General features: G+C 40.2%; 2 protein-coding genes across 2 annotated transcripts in view; one reads left to right on the forward strand and one right to left on the reverse strand.

The window, feature by feature from the left end:
- Positions 1-12,317, reverse strand: part of evc2 (Ellis van Creveld syndrome 2) — a 22,041-nt gene extending 9,724 nt beyond the window's left edge. Inside the window, exons 1-16 of the mRNA XM_015394374.1 lie at positions 11,871-12,317; positions 9,302-9,377; positions 8,893-9,071; positions 8,754-8,810; positions 8,470-8,656; positions 8,261-8,361; positions 8,078-8,143; positions 7,851-7,985; positions 6,026-6,165; positions 5,614-5,938; positions 5,300-5,539; positions 4,978-5,153; positions 1,912-2,071; positions 1,622-1,798; positions 1,228-1,550; positions 809-983 (exon numbers count right to left, since the gene is read on the reverse strand). Of these exons, the coding sequence (XP_015249860.1) occupies positions 809-983; positions 1,228-1,550; positions 1,622-1,798; positions 1,912-2,071; positions 4,978-5,153; positions 5,300-5,539; positions 5,614-5,938; positions 6,026-6,165; positions 7,851-7,985; positions 8,078-8,143; positions 8,261-8,361; positions 8,470-8,656; positions 8,754-8,810; positions 8,893-9,071; positions 9,302-9,377; positions 11,871-12,056 (2,703 nt within the window). The 5' untranslated portion in view covers positions 12,057-12,317. The remainder of the gene's footprint in view (positions 1-808; positions 984-1,227; positions 1,551-1,621; positions 1,799-1,911; positions 2,072-4,977; positions 5,154-5,299; positions 5,540-5,613; positions 5,939-6,025; positions 6,166-7,850; positions 7,986-8,077; positions 8,144-8,260; positions 8,362-8,469; positions 8,657-8,753; positions 8,811-8,892; positions 9,072-9,301; positions 9,378-11,870) is intronic.
- A 1,141-nt stretch (positions 12,318-13,458) lies between these two features.
- evc (Ellis van Creveld protein) overlaps positions 13,459-13,806 on the forward strand; it is a 16,158-nt gene continuing 15,810 nt past the window's right edge. The window contains exon 1 of the mRNA XM_015394375.1: positions 13,459-13,491. Within this exon, the coding sequence (XP_015249861.1) occupies positions 13,459-13,491 (33 nt within the window). The remainder of the gene's footprint in view (positions 13,492-13,806) is intronic.

A 13,806-nucleotide genomic window follows, 5' to 3' on the forward strand; every position in this document is an offset into this window, starting at 1 on the left:
GGAGCCAGGACTATTATATTTGAATAAAAAAATGTTTAAGGAACACTATATTATGAAGCTATGCAATGGAAGGACAATCTTTCCTTTGTATAATCAGTGTCAGACTGCCACATATTAGGACTGACGTTAAGAGAAGTTACAATACTGGTGCACAACCAGATAGAGCAGCAGTCAAAGGTTCTCTCCTTCATTTGGCTCAAGCACTAAGAAAAAATCAATTGATCTTATATAGGTATTTTATTGAGGGGAAACGTGCAGGACCGAAGTTTGGAGAGAGGCTCTGAATTACACCCGATGTTGCTGCATAGTGGGTTTGATCCTTTGAGCATTTTTAAAGCGTTTCAAATAAGTCAACTTATTAATTTAATTCATATATATTTTCCATTCATTCTTTAATTTACTCTATTCATCTCTACATTTCTGTTTGCATTTCTGTCACATTATGCAAACGAGGAGTTGCGGTGCCCTCGTGCCTAAGCTTCTACCATGAATGCAGTAATATCTAATCAAGATATTGAAGTTGAAGCCTGAAGACCCTGCCCCACATAATTTATATAATATTATGATGCAAAAATGCATACAGAAATGTAGAAATGATTTAATTAAATCATGAAAAAATGAATGAATATATAAATGATGAATGAATGAATGCACAAATAATTAAATGATAAAATAAAGCATCCAGTGTCTCAGTTTTGGCGCTCCATACATCCACATGGATTTTAAGAAGAAATTCTAGTGTCATTGACAAAGTTCAGCATAGGGTCTATAGAAGCACAAACACTGAAGACTGTAATAATGTATTCACCATCTCCTCTTCACTTTTTGCTCTCCACACAGCCAGAGCAGTGTGGAGTTTGGCTCTGGAGGTGGCGTGAGGCAGCACCAAGCAGCGGTCTATTAGGGACAGACTCTTCTGGAACTCCAGCTTCATCCTCAGCCTGTCATCCTCAGACAGCGTCAGCTGAGATGAACACAGAGACCTGAGACAGAGTGAAACAAGGAGGAAATGACAGGAAACCTTACACAGATTAAGTAAACATTAATCTGTTTAATGATAAATAAGGTTAAATACATTATTTGTTGCTTTGGACAGAGTCGGTCTTCAGTTAATGTAACATTATGATAGAACATAATACATATTTATCTTTACCTTCTTTAAATGCAATGGATAATGCAGAGTTTTCTGTATTTTTATATTTTGATCCATGTCCCTCCATCACTCACCTGAAGAACTCTCTCCAGTGAGCCCTGAGTTCCTTCTGCTCCTGCAGCTCTTGCTCCATGCTTTCCTGCAGGGACTCCCTGGTGCAGCTGAGGGTTCGCAGTGCTGCCTTACCTTCCTGGTGAAGCCTTTCCTGGCCCTGCAGTAGAGCACTGGGCCCTTGCCCTGCAGCCTTCTCTGACCCCACCTCTGCTTCCAGGATGGGCTGTATGGGCAGCATGGGCTGTTTAGCACCCGGCGGCAAGAGTGTCAACAAGGCCTGTGCAGCGGAAGGCTGGATGGCTTTCACATCGGCTATCACACTCTGAATCCCTCGCATCGTCACCTAAAGAGAAAGTTTAAGCTTTTATTAAAATTATTACTATTTCTGCACTGATTTAGCTCACAGAGTGGCACCTTGCGGATGTCAGCAGCAGCCTCCTCGTCCAGATTGTTGATGAGTTCTGCGAGCTCCAGGCTGTGCGCTGTCAGTAGGTTCTGCCAACACTGCAGATGGTATGCTACATCTATGTTCTCTTCCAGACCTTTAGTAGTGCTGGATAAGTCGCTCTGTCTCTGCTTGTGGACCTTCAACTGGACAACAGGACACAATGCAATATTACTTTTGGAAATATTTGTTTCATAATAGATTTTTAGCCCAAAGAAAATAACCTGATGAAATAAAGTCATGAGTTTGGTCTCCTAACCATGTCTGAGATGAGCCCTCTCCTCTTGTTAATTAGTCCGCAACGCATTGCTCTCTTTTCTTGGTTCAGGGTCTCATCCAGTCTTTGCTTCACCATAACAAGCTCCTTCTGGGCCTTTTCTTGCAGCTGATTCAGCTGTTCTGATGGTACAATGCTCCCCCTGGTGGTCAAAACAAGCCAAACAAATGGTTAAGTGTTTTTAATGGTCAGGAGATTCTTTCTTATAAATACAGTCCTTCTAACCACAGATAAAGGTGAAATAACGCTGACAGGTACTAGGGGTGTAAATAATAATCGTTTTGTATCGATGCATCGATCCAAAAGCCGACAATCCGATGCATCGACACATCCGTAAGATAATCGATTCATGTTTTGTTTTTTCCTCCGGTCTATTTTTATCCAGTTGCTCCTGGACGTAATTCTCCCTCCCGTGCTGCAGTGGCGCTAAACCTATGTTGCCCTCCTACCTCGCTTCCTGGTTATACTCTTACAGCAGTGTGTTGCAGTGAGCTTGACACAAACATTTTTTATTTATGCTCAATATTGAAGCGTGGTCTGAGCTGCACACTGTGGGTCTAGATACGGCCGAGTAAGTGGGGGCGAGTTTAGTCCGACGACAGAGGGACATGAGGGCCAAAAAGAGCGGAGATCCAGGTGGAAAAAGGGTCCCAGCGTTCTTGCGCATCTCGCTCTTCTAGCGGGTCAAACTTCACGAGTTGTTTTCCGCAATTTCGGTCATAAAAACAAAACAAGCCGGCCTCCTGTCTGCAGCACTGTTCGCGGTCAGCTACAATTTGGGAGAGGTGCAGCAGAGCGTCTGTGGAGGGGGAGGGGACGTCTGGAGCCAAGGTATTGCATTGCACTCATTGCACTGATCATGTGCAGTATTTTTTGATGCAACTTTCTACTTCTGTTATTCGCTGTTGTTTCTAAAAAAAAAAAAAAAAAATGCATAACGATATTACAGCTTTCATTGATTTATTTCAAACTTGAAACTTTGTTAAGCCTGTAAGGTGTATAAAAAAAAAAAAATAAAAAAAACTAACCGATTAATCGAATCGTATCGTGGTGTATTCTTGAGTATCGAAAATAATCGAATCGTTGGGTCAGGAAATCGATACTGAATCGAATCGCCATTATGGATGTGATTTACACCCCTAGCTGGTACATTAGATGAGGAAATCCCCGTAGATCTAAACAGCAGATGCAAACTGTTAAAACAGTTGATCCATTTTCTCTAACAATGAATTGTGTGTAAATGGAGATAAAAAAGAAATTATTCTTTTAAGGCTAAAACAGCTATGTAAGTAATGGATAAATCATTGAATTGATCATAGAGACACCAAAACATGCCATTCCCTAAAATCACAACCCAATATATAGATCTACATACATTCTCATTTTAAATAGAGACAGGTATCTATTCAAATATCAAAAATGAATTAGATTCTGATTCGAATGATTTTAAATTCATTCCTTTTGATCTGGTCTGACCTCAAATTACATTGCTTGTATCAAAAACAATTTTCTTTGCCATTGTGACAAAATAATAAGCTAATTGAGACCGTTTTGCAACACAATTATCCTTTTACAGGATATTATAGATATTAATACAATTATATTCTCTATTATAGCTTTCACCTTCAAATTATTTAATTAATTGTATTTAATGACCTTTGGAAGGACGGTGATAATTTTGTTTTGTCTATTTAGGAGTGTAGTACTTAGTGATAGAAGCACCAGCAGTTGCTGTGGGGTAGTGGGGGGGTAAGCAGCATCATCCTAGCGAAGCAATGATGCTGCATTTTATTGGGACAGACAAACTGATTGGAGTCCTTTTGAACCTGGACACTCCACCCCTGCCATCACAGGTTGCTCTATATCTGCTGGGGGCGGGCATGCATTAGTTCACCTGCCTGCAAGCCCTGAGAGGGAGTCTGAGTTGATGCAGAGAACAGGGTTCAAGTTTTCATTGTACTCTTCTTCATTATAGGTGCAAATAAGAAGGTAAATGTGTTTAAAAACACAATTTCTGGAGCTGTTAATTACACTGATTAAAAGTCAGTGTATCAGTTTAATTTTAGTGTAACTTTGATCACTTTCAGGCTGGCAGCATTTACTCTGAAACAGAACCATGGGGGAGGGAGTCCAGATGTCAATCAAAGGACCAATCTGTTAATAAAAATAAACATATAGACTGAATTTCAGCTACACTGAAGCACCCCTGGGCAGAACCCTGAATTGATCTTTAGGAAATATTATGAGAATATATTTAGAGGGGCTGCAAAGTGACGCATTGGGTAGCACTGCTGCCTTGCCTCAAGAAGGCTCCTGGTTCGATTCACGGCTCAGGGTCTTCCTGCATCCAGTTGCATAATCTCCCTGTGCATGAGTGGGTTCACTCCGGGTACTCCGGCTTCCTGCCACAGTTCGAAAACATGACTCTTAGGCTTCTCTAAATTCTCCTTAGGTGTGAGTATGTGTCTGAATGGTTGTTTTTCCTGTTTGTCTCTGTGTTGCCCTGTGACCTGTCCAGGCTGTATCCCGCCTCTCGCCCATTGACAGCTGGAGATTGGCACCAGCACCCCTTGCAACACTAGCAGGGATAAGCGTGACGCAAAATGCATTGATTTAAATGAAGACATTTTTTTTGTAAGTAAATGTGTTTTACCCAGAACTCCTTAAATGGCATAGTTTTCGCTTCAACTGGTTTAAATTCTGCACAGTCACAAAATTAACGGATTGTTTCTGTAGGAGAGATAAAATCAGCGTAGATCTTGTAAAGACAGATCTTGTTGCTGGCTTATTTAACAGCCGGCTCAGAAAGGGTCGGTTCATACATGTAACACCAAAGTACAATAAATCTGAACAATGTTATGTTATGTGTGACATCATAGTAACAAATGTGCCTGGCCACCATTTTACCTTTTAGTGTAAAAATTATAACGTACACCCCAATAATATGTTCTCAACTTTGTTGATCTGAGCAGTGTCTGAATGTTGTTCAGAGTGAACATACAGTATTGATGTTCACAGGGTGAGGGGGAAATTAGCAGCTGTACCAACCTCCTGATGTGGGAGAACCAGCTTTCCAAGTTGCTGGAGGTGCTGGAGAAGGTGTCGGAGATCAGAACATCGAGGCTGTGGAGGCTTTGCACCAGGAACTTCCTCTGAGCGCTGCGTTCAGCCAGGATGTACCGCTGATTGGCAACAGCCACATCCAGCACTTCCTCCAGCTGATCCTGGTCAGACAACGTCACATTGTGATTAATCTTTAAAACCCATTACTTCATTTATTTAGTTAAAAAATAATAAATACAAGGACAGCAGGGTTTTTAAATTTAAAAAGTCTGACTTTGAAACTTCTGGCATCTAACAAGATGCTCACCTGACATGCAAAGTACTTGTGCTGAAGTCTCTTGGCTGAGCTCCCGTCTAACTCGCCCATCCTCGTGGCCTCCTCCAGTTCTTCTGAGAAGATCTTGTGCAGCTCCACCCGTCGCCACTCGATGAGCTCTCTCTGGACCTTTGCTGAAGCCTCTTCATGTCGGACCAAGAGGATCCGCCGTAGGTGACTCTGGCTCAAATTCTGCAGCTTCTCCAGGAGGATGCTGCATTGGAGAAGCTCCTGGCCACATAACAAACATCAGTTGTTTATATATCATTTTAGGGTTACTTTTCCCATTAAACACACGTTGCTACCTGCTGGCCTGCATGCTGGCAAAGTCGCTCAGCTTGGGCTTTTTCAGCCGCTTGTCTGCGATGCTCTGCTTCCATTTCCTCATGCGTCTCCAGGTTACACTGACCAGCCAGAGTAGCCATGCGAACCCCTTGTTCCTCTTTCAGGCGTCCCTCCATTCCAAGCAGCTGCCCATGGACCACACTGAGCAACCTCTGCTGGGCCTGGGCGCTGACCTGGCCCCGCGATCGCAGGCCACCGAGCAGGCAGAACGTCACATCTTTGTAAATCTGAATCCGGATGGCCTCCAGGTTACTGGAGGCTTGAACCAGTGAAGACATTTCAAGGCTTCAAAGACAAAACACAAGAAAATATTTCTTTTTTTTCAGGGGAGTGATTAAATAAAGGTTTGTAATGTAAGGATATTCTACTCACTTATCCAAAGCCTGGTACATATTTGGTGGATCATCCAGCACCATGATGTCCACCATCTTGTCCTCAAATGCAGCTTCCTCTTTGATGGTCTCAATCAAGCTGGTCTCTGCAAACTCAGGATCCAAATCACATCTGAATCTCTAAAACAAAACAAAAATCACATGAATAAGACAGCAGGCTTTCTGAATCACAGGTCCACAGAATCTTTGCAAATGCTTTTCTTACAATATAAAATAAATACATTAGCTTATAATGATGAATCATAAATTAGTAATAATATAATATGACTTTCAAATATATCATTTAATGTCCTGAATTCAAACATTTTGACATTGATTTGCTACATTAAACCTGTTGAACCAATGAAGAGAGTGGGCGCAACTCCTGCAGAGCTGAAATAAAGAGCTAACTGAGCCCCATCTTTCATTAGAGGCTCTTACTGCAGCAAGCTAACAGAAGCAAGCATTCTTCTTCGCTACTCCATACAGGTTTGGTGGTTTTATTAGATATCAATGACTTAAAGCTCATTGCGGCCAAACAATGATCCTTTTTTCTAATGCATAACTGCAATAATGAGAAAGATTGGTAACAGTAGCTGCTGCAGGAAAGAGAAGCTAGTTATTAAATGATATAATGTAATATATTACTGAATTTAACACTTGATCAACCCAGAAAAAAGTCCATTGTCCCTAGAGAGTATATCATATTCATCAGAGCTGCAGTTTTCAAAGGACAGGCTTGTTGCAAACTTCTTTTCCATTTAATCTGATTTTGATTGAAAGCACGGACAATGCTTTCCGTGATCCCTTCAATCCCAACCTCTAGCATTGAATCAGCAACACTGGACAACAAATCAAGCAACTGCGACAGAAGTTCTCCCCAACTTTAAAGGTGCAATGTAAAGATGTAAAAAATGCAGCATTGAAAGAAGATTGTCCAGACAAATGCATTTGTCAATGGATAACACTACTCTGCAATTCAAACTCCCGACGCTGCAAATATGTTGAAACGTACACAGGTTTTCTCTCCTGTAGGCCACTGTACTTAGAAACCTTCTTCTCAGGACCACAAAGATTTAAGTGTACAAGTTTGCACCTGACCTTTAAGCATGCACCTGTATCCTCTTGCATCCTTGATAGATTGCCTTGCAGGTGATAAGTGATTACATTTACAAGCTTTTACACTTAGATCAGTGTCTAACCACCTAAGTTTCAGGTTGCAGATGCACTAAGAGAGAAAAACAATTTTTGGAGGTATGTTCTTTTGTATTTAAAAGTGTTCGTAATTAAAAGTATTCGAAAACAAAGAAAATGGTATCATGCAGAGGACAAAGATAGAAGGTTGTCAGTCTGAAAACATTGCAAAGGTAGGGTAGAGGGGTTGTAATATTACATTCTTGTGGTGATTTGGTGCAGGACAAACTAATGACAACATGTAGACAGATTTTTATCCACAATGAGGCAGCATCTCAATATATTAGGCAGGAAGTGAAGACCTCCAAATGGACAATTATCCAAATCGCACCACCGAATTATTTACAAAAAATTATAATTCATATTTGAACCAAGTCATACAGCTTAAAAGGCAATTCTCCAAAACAATAAAGGAATAAATAATAACTTCTGACTGAAAAATGTGTACACTGATAGATATTCTCCACCTAACGATTGTGATATTCAGCAAAGAAACATTGATGGTAATAAAAGAAAAGTTTTGTCTTTTTTAATGTCAGAAAGAAAGGAAAAAAAAGTTTTGGTTTTTTTTGCAGTGTAAATAAATATCTTGTATACAAATAAATGATGAACACATTTAAACATGCTGATACCCTTTGCTGAAGAAGACAGGATCTGGCTCTGGGACTAGCAAATTTCATGATGAGAACCCCCAACAATAGCAGCACCAACGTGATGAAGAAACCAGCAACAAATCCAGCAAAATGGACTCCATGATTGGGAGAAATCTGAGAAGACAAGCGGAACAAACAAAACAAAAACTAAAAATCACAAACAAATGCTTTATTATGCAAGAAAAAATGACCTATTAGAGACTGACCTTGTCGGTGGAATTTACCCTCAGAGTCAGATTGGCTCTTAGTGGCCCAAACATACGGACATCATTCTGTGGGATAAAAAGAAAAAAAGGAAGACCTAATCATTACGACTGATTCTATTACCGTATGACGAATGTGAGAGAGCTGGCTTGGCACAAAAATATAACAGAAGGAGAAAACCAGACCTGTGATGCATTGCAGAAGGTCAGGAAAGCAGGGAGATCTAGGAGCTCATTCTTTTGACTTCTTATGTGAGCAGTATAATTAACAACCACATGAGATCCGGCTAATCAACAAAAAGCAATAAAACTGGATTAATTTGGATCTAAAAAAAATCCACATCTAAAATTTAAATATAGAAATCTTTATATAACGGTCTGATGCAGTCACACACCCTGCAGGGAATCGATAGAAAATGTCTGGTAGCCTCTTTCGACGACCCTGCCTTCAGTTTTGATGGGCGTTACCCCGGAAATGGAGTCTCGTATGGCCATCTGAGAAAGGTTGGTCCCACCTGAGGGGCTTTGATTGTGGATCAGTAGGAAGAACGTCACCTGAGGGGGATCGGTGTAGAGCTTCACCTTGATGGAAAAGATCGGCAGGGAAAGATATTAGTTATCACTTTCTATCAACTACATTTACTAACAAACTGATTTCTGCTGGAAAAAGCAGATTTACCTGGACACACTTAGAAAATTTAACCCCGAATGATGATGGAGGCACCGAATTCTGAACCTGGGGAAGCAATCAAAAGATCTGGATATTTCAGCCACTATATTAATCCATCAGGGAATTCAGATCAAAACATGGAGACGACCTGAGGAGGAGGCTGAGGAGGGCTGTGGCTGATGAGAGTGCTTCTGCTCCTTCTGAGCTGCAACAAGTTTGACACGGAGGTGAAGGAGGAGTAAAAAGAGTGACTCCAAGGCCCAGCGGGGGCCGAAGACAGACATGGGCTCCATTCATTAACAGTAGAGGGCCCATGGATCACTTTACCTACAAGACCAGAAGACAGCGTTTGACCAAATGGTTAAAGAATCTGAAAATCACAATAAAGACGGACATCAGTTATTGCATCAGAGTAAAAACTTGAGTAAATTATATTCAGTTTTTGTTAGTATACAAATATACTTTTTAATATGAAAGCTGCAATAGCTTATAGTGACTGGAGATGTATTCACAAATGCTTCAGGAGTCAATATTTGTCTGCCATTGTGTCTACAAACCATTGATCCTGAGCATGGCCAGGCCAGCTGACTTTCCTCTTTGGCTTTGATGCATTGCAGGAAGATTGCAAAGGTTCTGTCAGTGGAAAAACACATCATTACAGCTTTATTAAGCCTTAAGCTAAAAAATATATAACAATAAGCTTCATGGCATACCCTTCAGTACCAAAAGTATATCTACAGTACAAATAAAGCACAGCTTTCTAAATCATTCCTTAGACATGCAGATTATTTCTACAAACATTTGGAAAATAATTACTAGTTTCTAAGGCTGGGCAGCTGGATCCAACCTCAAATGGTTGCAGTTGCACAATGCATGTGGGCACTGGACTCAAGGCAGGAGGAAATTTGTTCTCTAAGGTGTGACTAATAGTGTGTTTCGCTTGGTCAATGCCATAGAAGATCATACACTGTTTACATTTTGTTCACTACTGCACTTTATGAATAGAAATGTTCATCTTCACTGCTAACCTGCTGCTCATTCACTGTCGGTAAGCTGTATGTAATGAAATTAGTTAGTAAACAATAAAGTATGTATAAATCTAAGCCTACATTTCATTTCGGGTCCGTTTCCATGCTTCACACCATTTGGAAACAGTCTGAGGATAGATGGCCTTTAAACATTACTATACAGCAACGCGTAAACAACCTAACCTGACTGGCCCACACAGAAAACAGACTTTATTTTCTAAATAAAATAGAGCAATCTGCAGGAGAACATCAGTCAGACATAGCATTCCTATCCCTTTGGAGGACCTTCCCCTTCAGGCTCAGCGGCTAAGGTGCTCTGATTCCATATTTCAGAAGAATAGCATAGTCGTATAATGGGCTGCTCAGTGGAGCAGTGGGTAGCACTGCTGCCTTGCAGCAAGAGGGTTCCGGGTTTGATTCCCAGACCGGTGTCTTTCTGCATGGAGTTTGCATGTTCTCCCTGTGCATGCGTGGGTTCTCTCCGGGTACCAAAACTTCCTCCCACAGTCCAAAAACATGACTGTTAGGTTAACTGGATTATCTAAACTCTCCTTAGGTGTGAGTGTGTGCCTGAATGGTTGTTGTGTTTAACCGGCCTCTCGCCTATTGTCAGCTGGAGCACCAGCACCCCTTGCGACCCCAGCAGGGATAAGCATGGATGACAGAAAATGGATGGATGGATAATGGTATAATCTTCTAAGGGGTCATTTAAGAGTCACTATTATTTAACATAACAGTCATGTTTTGAATGATGGGAGGAAACAGGAGTAACCTGAAAGAACCCACAACAGCAGGGAGTGCACAAATAAACAAACTAGGGCTGATACAATGAATCAGATTAATCGATTAATGAAATAATTGTCAACTCATTTTGTGATCGATTAATCATTAACTGGAGTAAAGACTGTAAAACATGTCTTTAGCTGACAGAGCGACCCACTCAGAGCAGTAATCATACCAGGGCTGTTAAAAAAAAAACATGCTCCATCCAGAACTCCTCAAGTAAATTTGTAAATTGTCTTCTTTAAAGAACCTTTTGCTTTACGATTATTGATCGATTAATTGAAAAAAAAAAATCAACAGATTAATCTATTTCCAAAATAATCTTAGTTGAAGCCCTAAAACAAACCCAAAGCCGGAATCGAACCCATAACCTTATTTCCGTGAAGCAAATGTAACGCGGCATAAGGTAAACACACACACACAGACACAAACCTACTCATTCTGCAATATGTAGTGAGGACCACGCGTTGACTCCCATGGACTTCCATTGATTTTGAGTCATTTTCAACCCTTTCTATGTCCTAACCCTAAAACTAACCCTAAACCTAAGCATTACCAATGCATACCTAACCCTAACCCAATTGAGACCTTAGCCCTAAACCTAACCATTAACAAAATGCTTTGTGAGGACCAGCAAAATGTCCTCGCTTTGCAACATCTCAAGCCCCTTTACAGTTCACCAGATCATACAGTCAAATTGATTCAAAGTTTTCTATCTAAGGAAAACCAGTTGATTGCATCGACTCATTGAATCTTCAGGGATTCCTCACACTAAGCATGCTTGTAGTGACAGTAGAGAGGAAAACTCCCTCTTAACAGGAAGAAACCTCCAGCAGAACCAGGCTCAGTGTGAGCGGCCATCTGCTGAGGCCGACTGGGGTTCAAGGAGACAGAAGCAGAGATACAAAAAGCAACTGTAAATAGATATAAAACAGCTAGGCAGAAGAGCTCCGAGCCAGCTCCCATGTCAGAGGATGAAGAGAGCACATCCAGCCAGTCACAGTCAGAGAAACAGGACTACACCGGAAAAACAGGCTGATCTCCAACATCTATAAACAAAGTAGTCCTGATATTTCTCTCCAGGGTGGTGTCACAGCCAAACAGGAACAGATCAGTTAGAGATTGAACTAACAGATTCTGCAGAGTGGGAGAATAGAGATAGAATGAAGCAGAATGATGAAAACTGATTCCCTATGTCCTCCAAAAGTCTAAGCCTATAGCAACATAACTATAGAGATAGCTCAGGATAACTGGTCCTAAATCTGATCTGACAGCTACACACACACACACACAATAAATAAAAACAGTTACTTACGTCATATTTCCCTGTGTGTGTTGGTGTATCATCAGAGGTACCGTTACAATAACGTCCTAGACTGGAGTGCAACGTCATGTGGCCGCAGCCGACACACAAAAAGGGCGAAAACAGACACACAGCTCTGATATTGAGGAAAATGTGCCATAATGTCAGACAGTGTGGCATTAAACCAACTACAGCCATTTGCTTTATTTCAGTGCGCTGCTGAGCGCAGCGGCTAGCTTACTAACCGCCCTGTGTCTGCATGATGTCGCGGTTAAAATCCCCGAAATATTTCCTCTAACTTTTCTCTGTGCGCATTTAAGGTAATAGATTCTCTAATGCAAAACAACATCTTTCCTGATTGAATCTACTGACGCAGCATTTTCACGCAGAGTTTACACAAGACGTCTTTTCCTCGTTGACAAAATAATAGCGCAGGGGAAAAAGTTTGGAAAGATGGAAAAAAAAAAATCCTTTAAAAGAGAATCCTTTAAAAAGTTCTGAAGAAAAATAATGAAACCGCGTTGCTTCCTGTTGTGCCTTTCAAAATAAAAGGTTGACGCCTGGTTGAATAAACACTGCATGCTCTGGCATGTGATCCTGAATTATAATTAAAGAGGAGTTGTACGGTTTATCCATTTCTCCTTATAATAAATTTAATATTTAAAATGTATTTTTCATTGGGTTGTGGTACTTCTGGACTTCTTAAAGTGTCAGTTTGCATTTCAAGTTGTTGTTTGAGAATGCCCCCTTGTGGAAGCTTATATACAACACAAGATCATAGATTGAAAAACAGCTTTTTGATCAATTCCAACTGCTTAAGAGGATCTTTATTGAAATCCTAAATATAAACACACAAGAGATTATTTAGACTGCACAAATGACCATGTTTGAAGCTTTTATTTTGGTATTATGACTACTTTATAATGAGGCATATATATATATTTACAAGGTAAAAATAGGGTCATTCATCCTTTCTGCCACCAGACTCCAGAATTTGACACTACAAAGGCAATAACTTTTGCAATAGCTAATGTGCAATTTAAATTTAATACCGTGAGGAATAACCTGTGTCTTTATATTTGATTACCACTGCAATAGGTATACAGATAAATACCGATCTATATAAATGCCCATGTAAATACCCTGTGCAATAACCCTGTACAATAATCCTGAATAATTGTGCTAAAAAAAGAAAAAAAAAGACTATATAGACGCACTGTATATACTGTATATACCCCCATGCACCTTTTCGTCCTTTGTCATTTACTTCTTCTTTTAGACAATTGAGCCGATGTAACGAGTATATTTCTCCACTGTGAGATCAATAAAGTCAATCAGTCAATCAATAATCAGGTTAGCCAATCAGGTGAATGTCTGCTTTAGTGAGTTTCTATTCATTTTATGGTGCCTACACCAAAACATAAAAAGATCAAATAGATAACATGATTCATTCAATGTTAATGCAATAACCTATTTTTAGTAATAAAAAACAATCACATTTAATAATATGATGTTTTCAAAAAATTGCACATGCACTTAAATTATTCTAACGATAATTGAACTGTGATATGTGTCCTAGAGTATAGTTAATCTGTCATTAATGGCTCATGATTTTGGCATTACGCCCCTGCCAGTACATGCCACCCTGGGCAGAAAGCCACATTCTAAGATCTCAACCAGAAAACATTCTGATGCAAAAAAAAAAAAAAAGTTATTTTACATCTCATTAGTTCAATTCAGTTTGTTTTTTATAGCACCAATTCACAACACATGTCATCTCTTTACAGTTCACCAGATCATCCAGTCAGATTGATTCAAAGTTTTCTATCTCAGGAAAACCAGTTGATTGCATCGACTCATTGACTAATTGACTCGAATGCAATCCCTCACACTAATCATGCTTGTGGCGACAGTGGAGAGGAAAAACTCCCTTTTAACAGGAAGAAAC

Source organism: Cyprinodon variegatus, unplaced genomic scaffold, assembly GCF_000732505.1.
Source record: "Cyprinodon variegatus isolate N-32 unplaced genomic scaffold, C_variegatus-1.0 Scaffold682, whole genome shotgun sequence".
NCBI classification, from domain to species: Eukaryota; Metazoa; Chordata; class Actinopteri; order Cyprinodontiformes; family Cyprinodontidae; genus Cyprinodon; species Cyprinodon variegatus.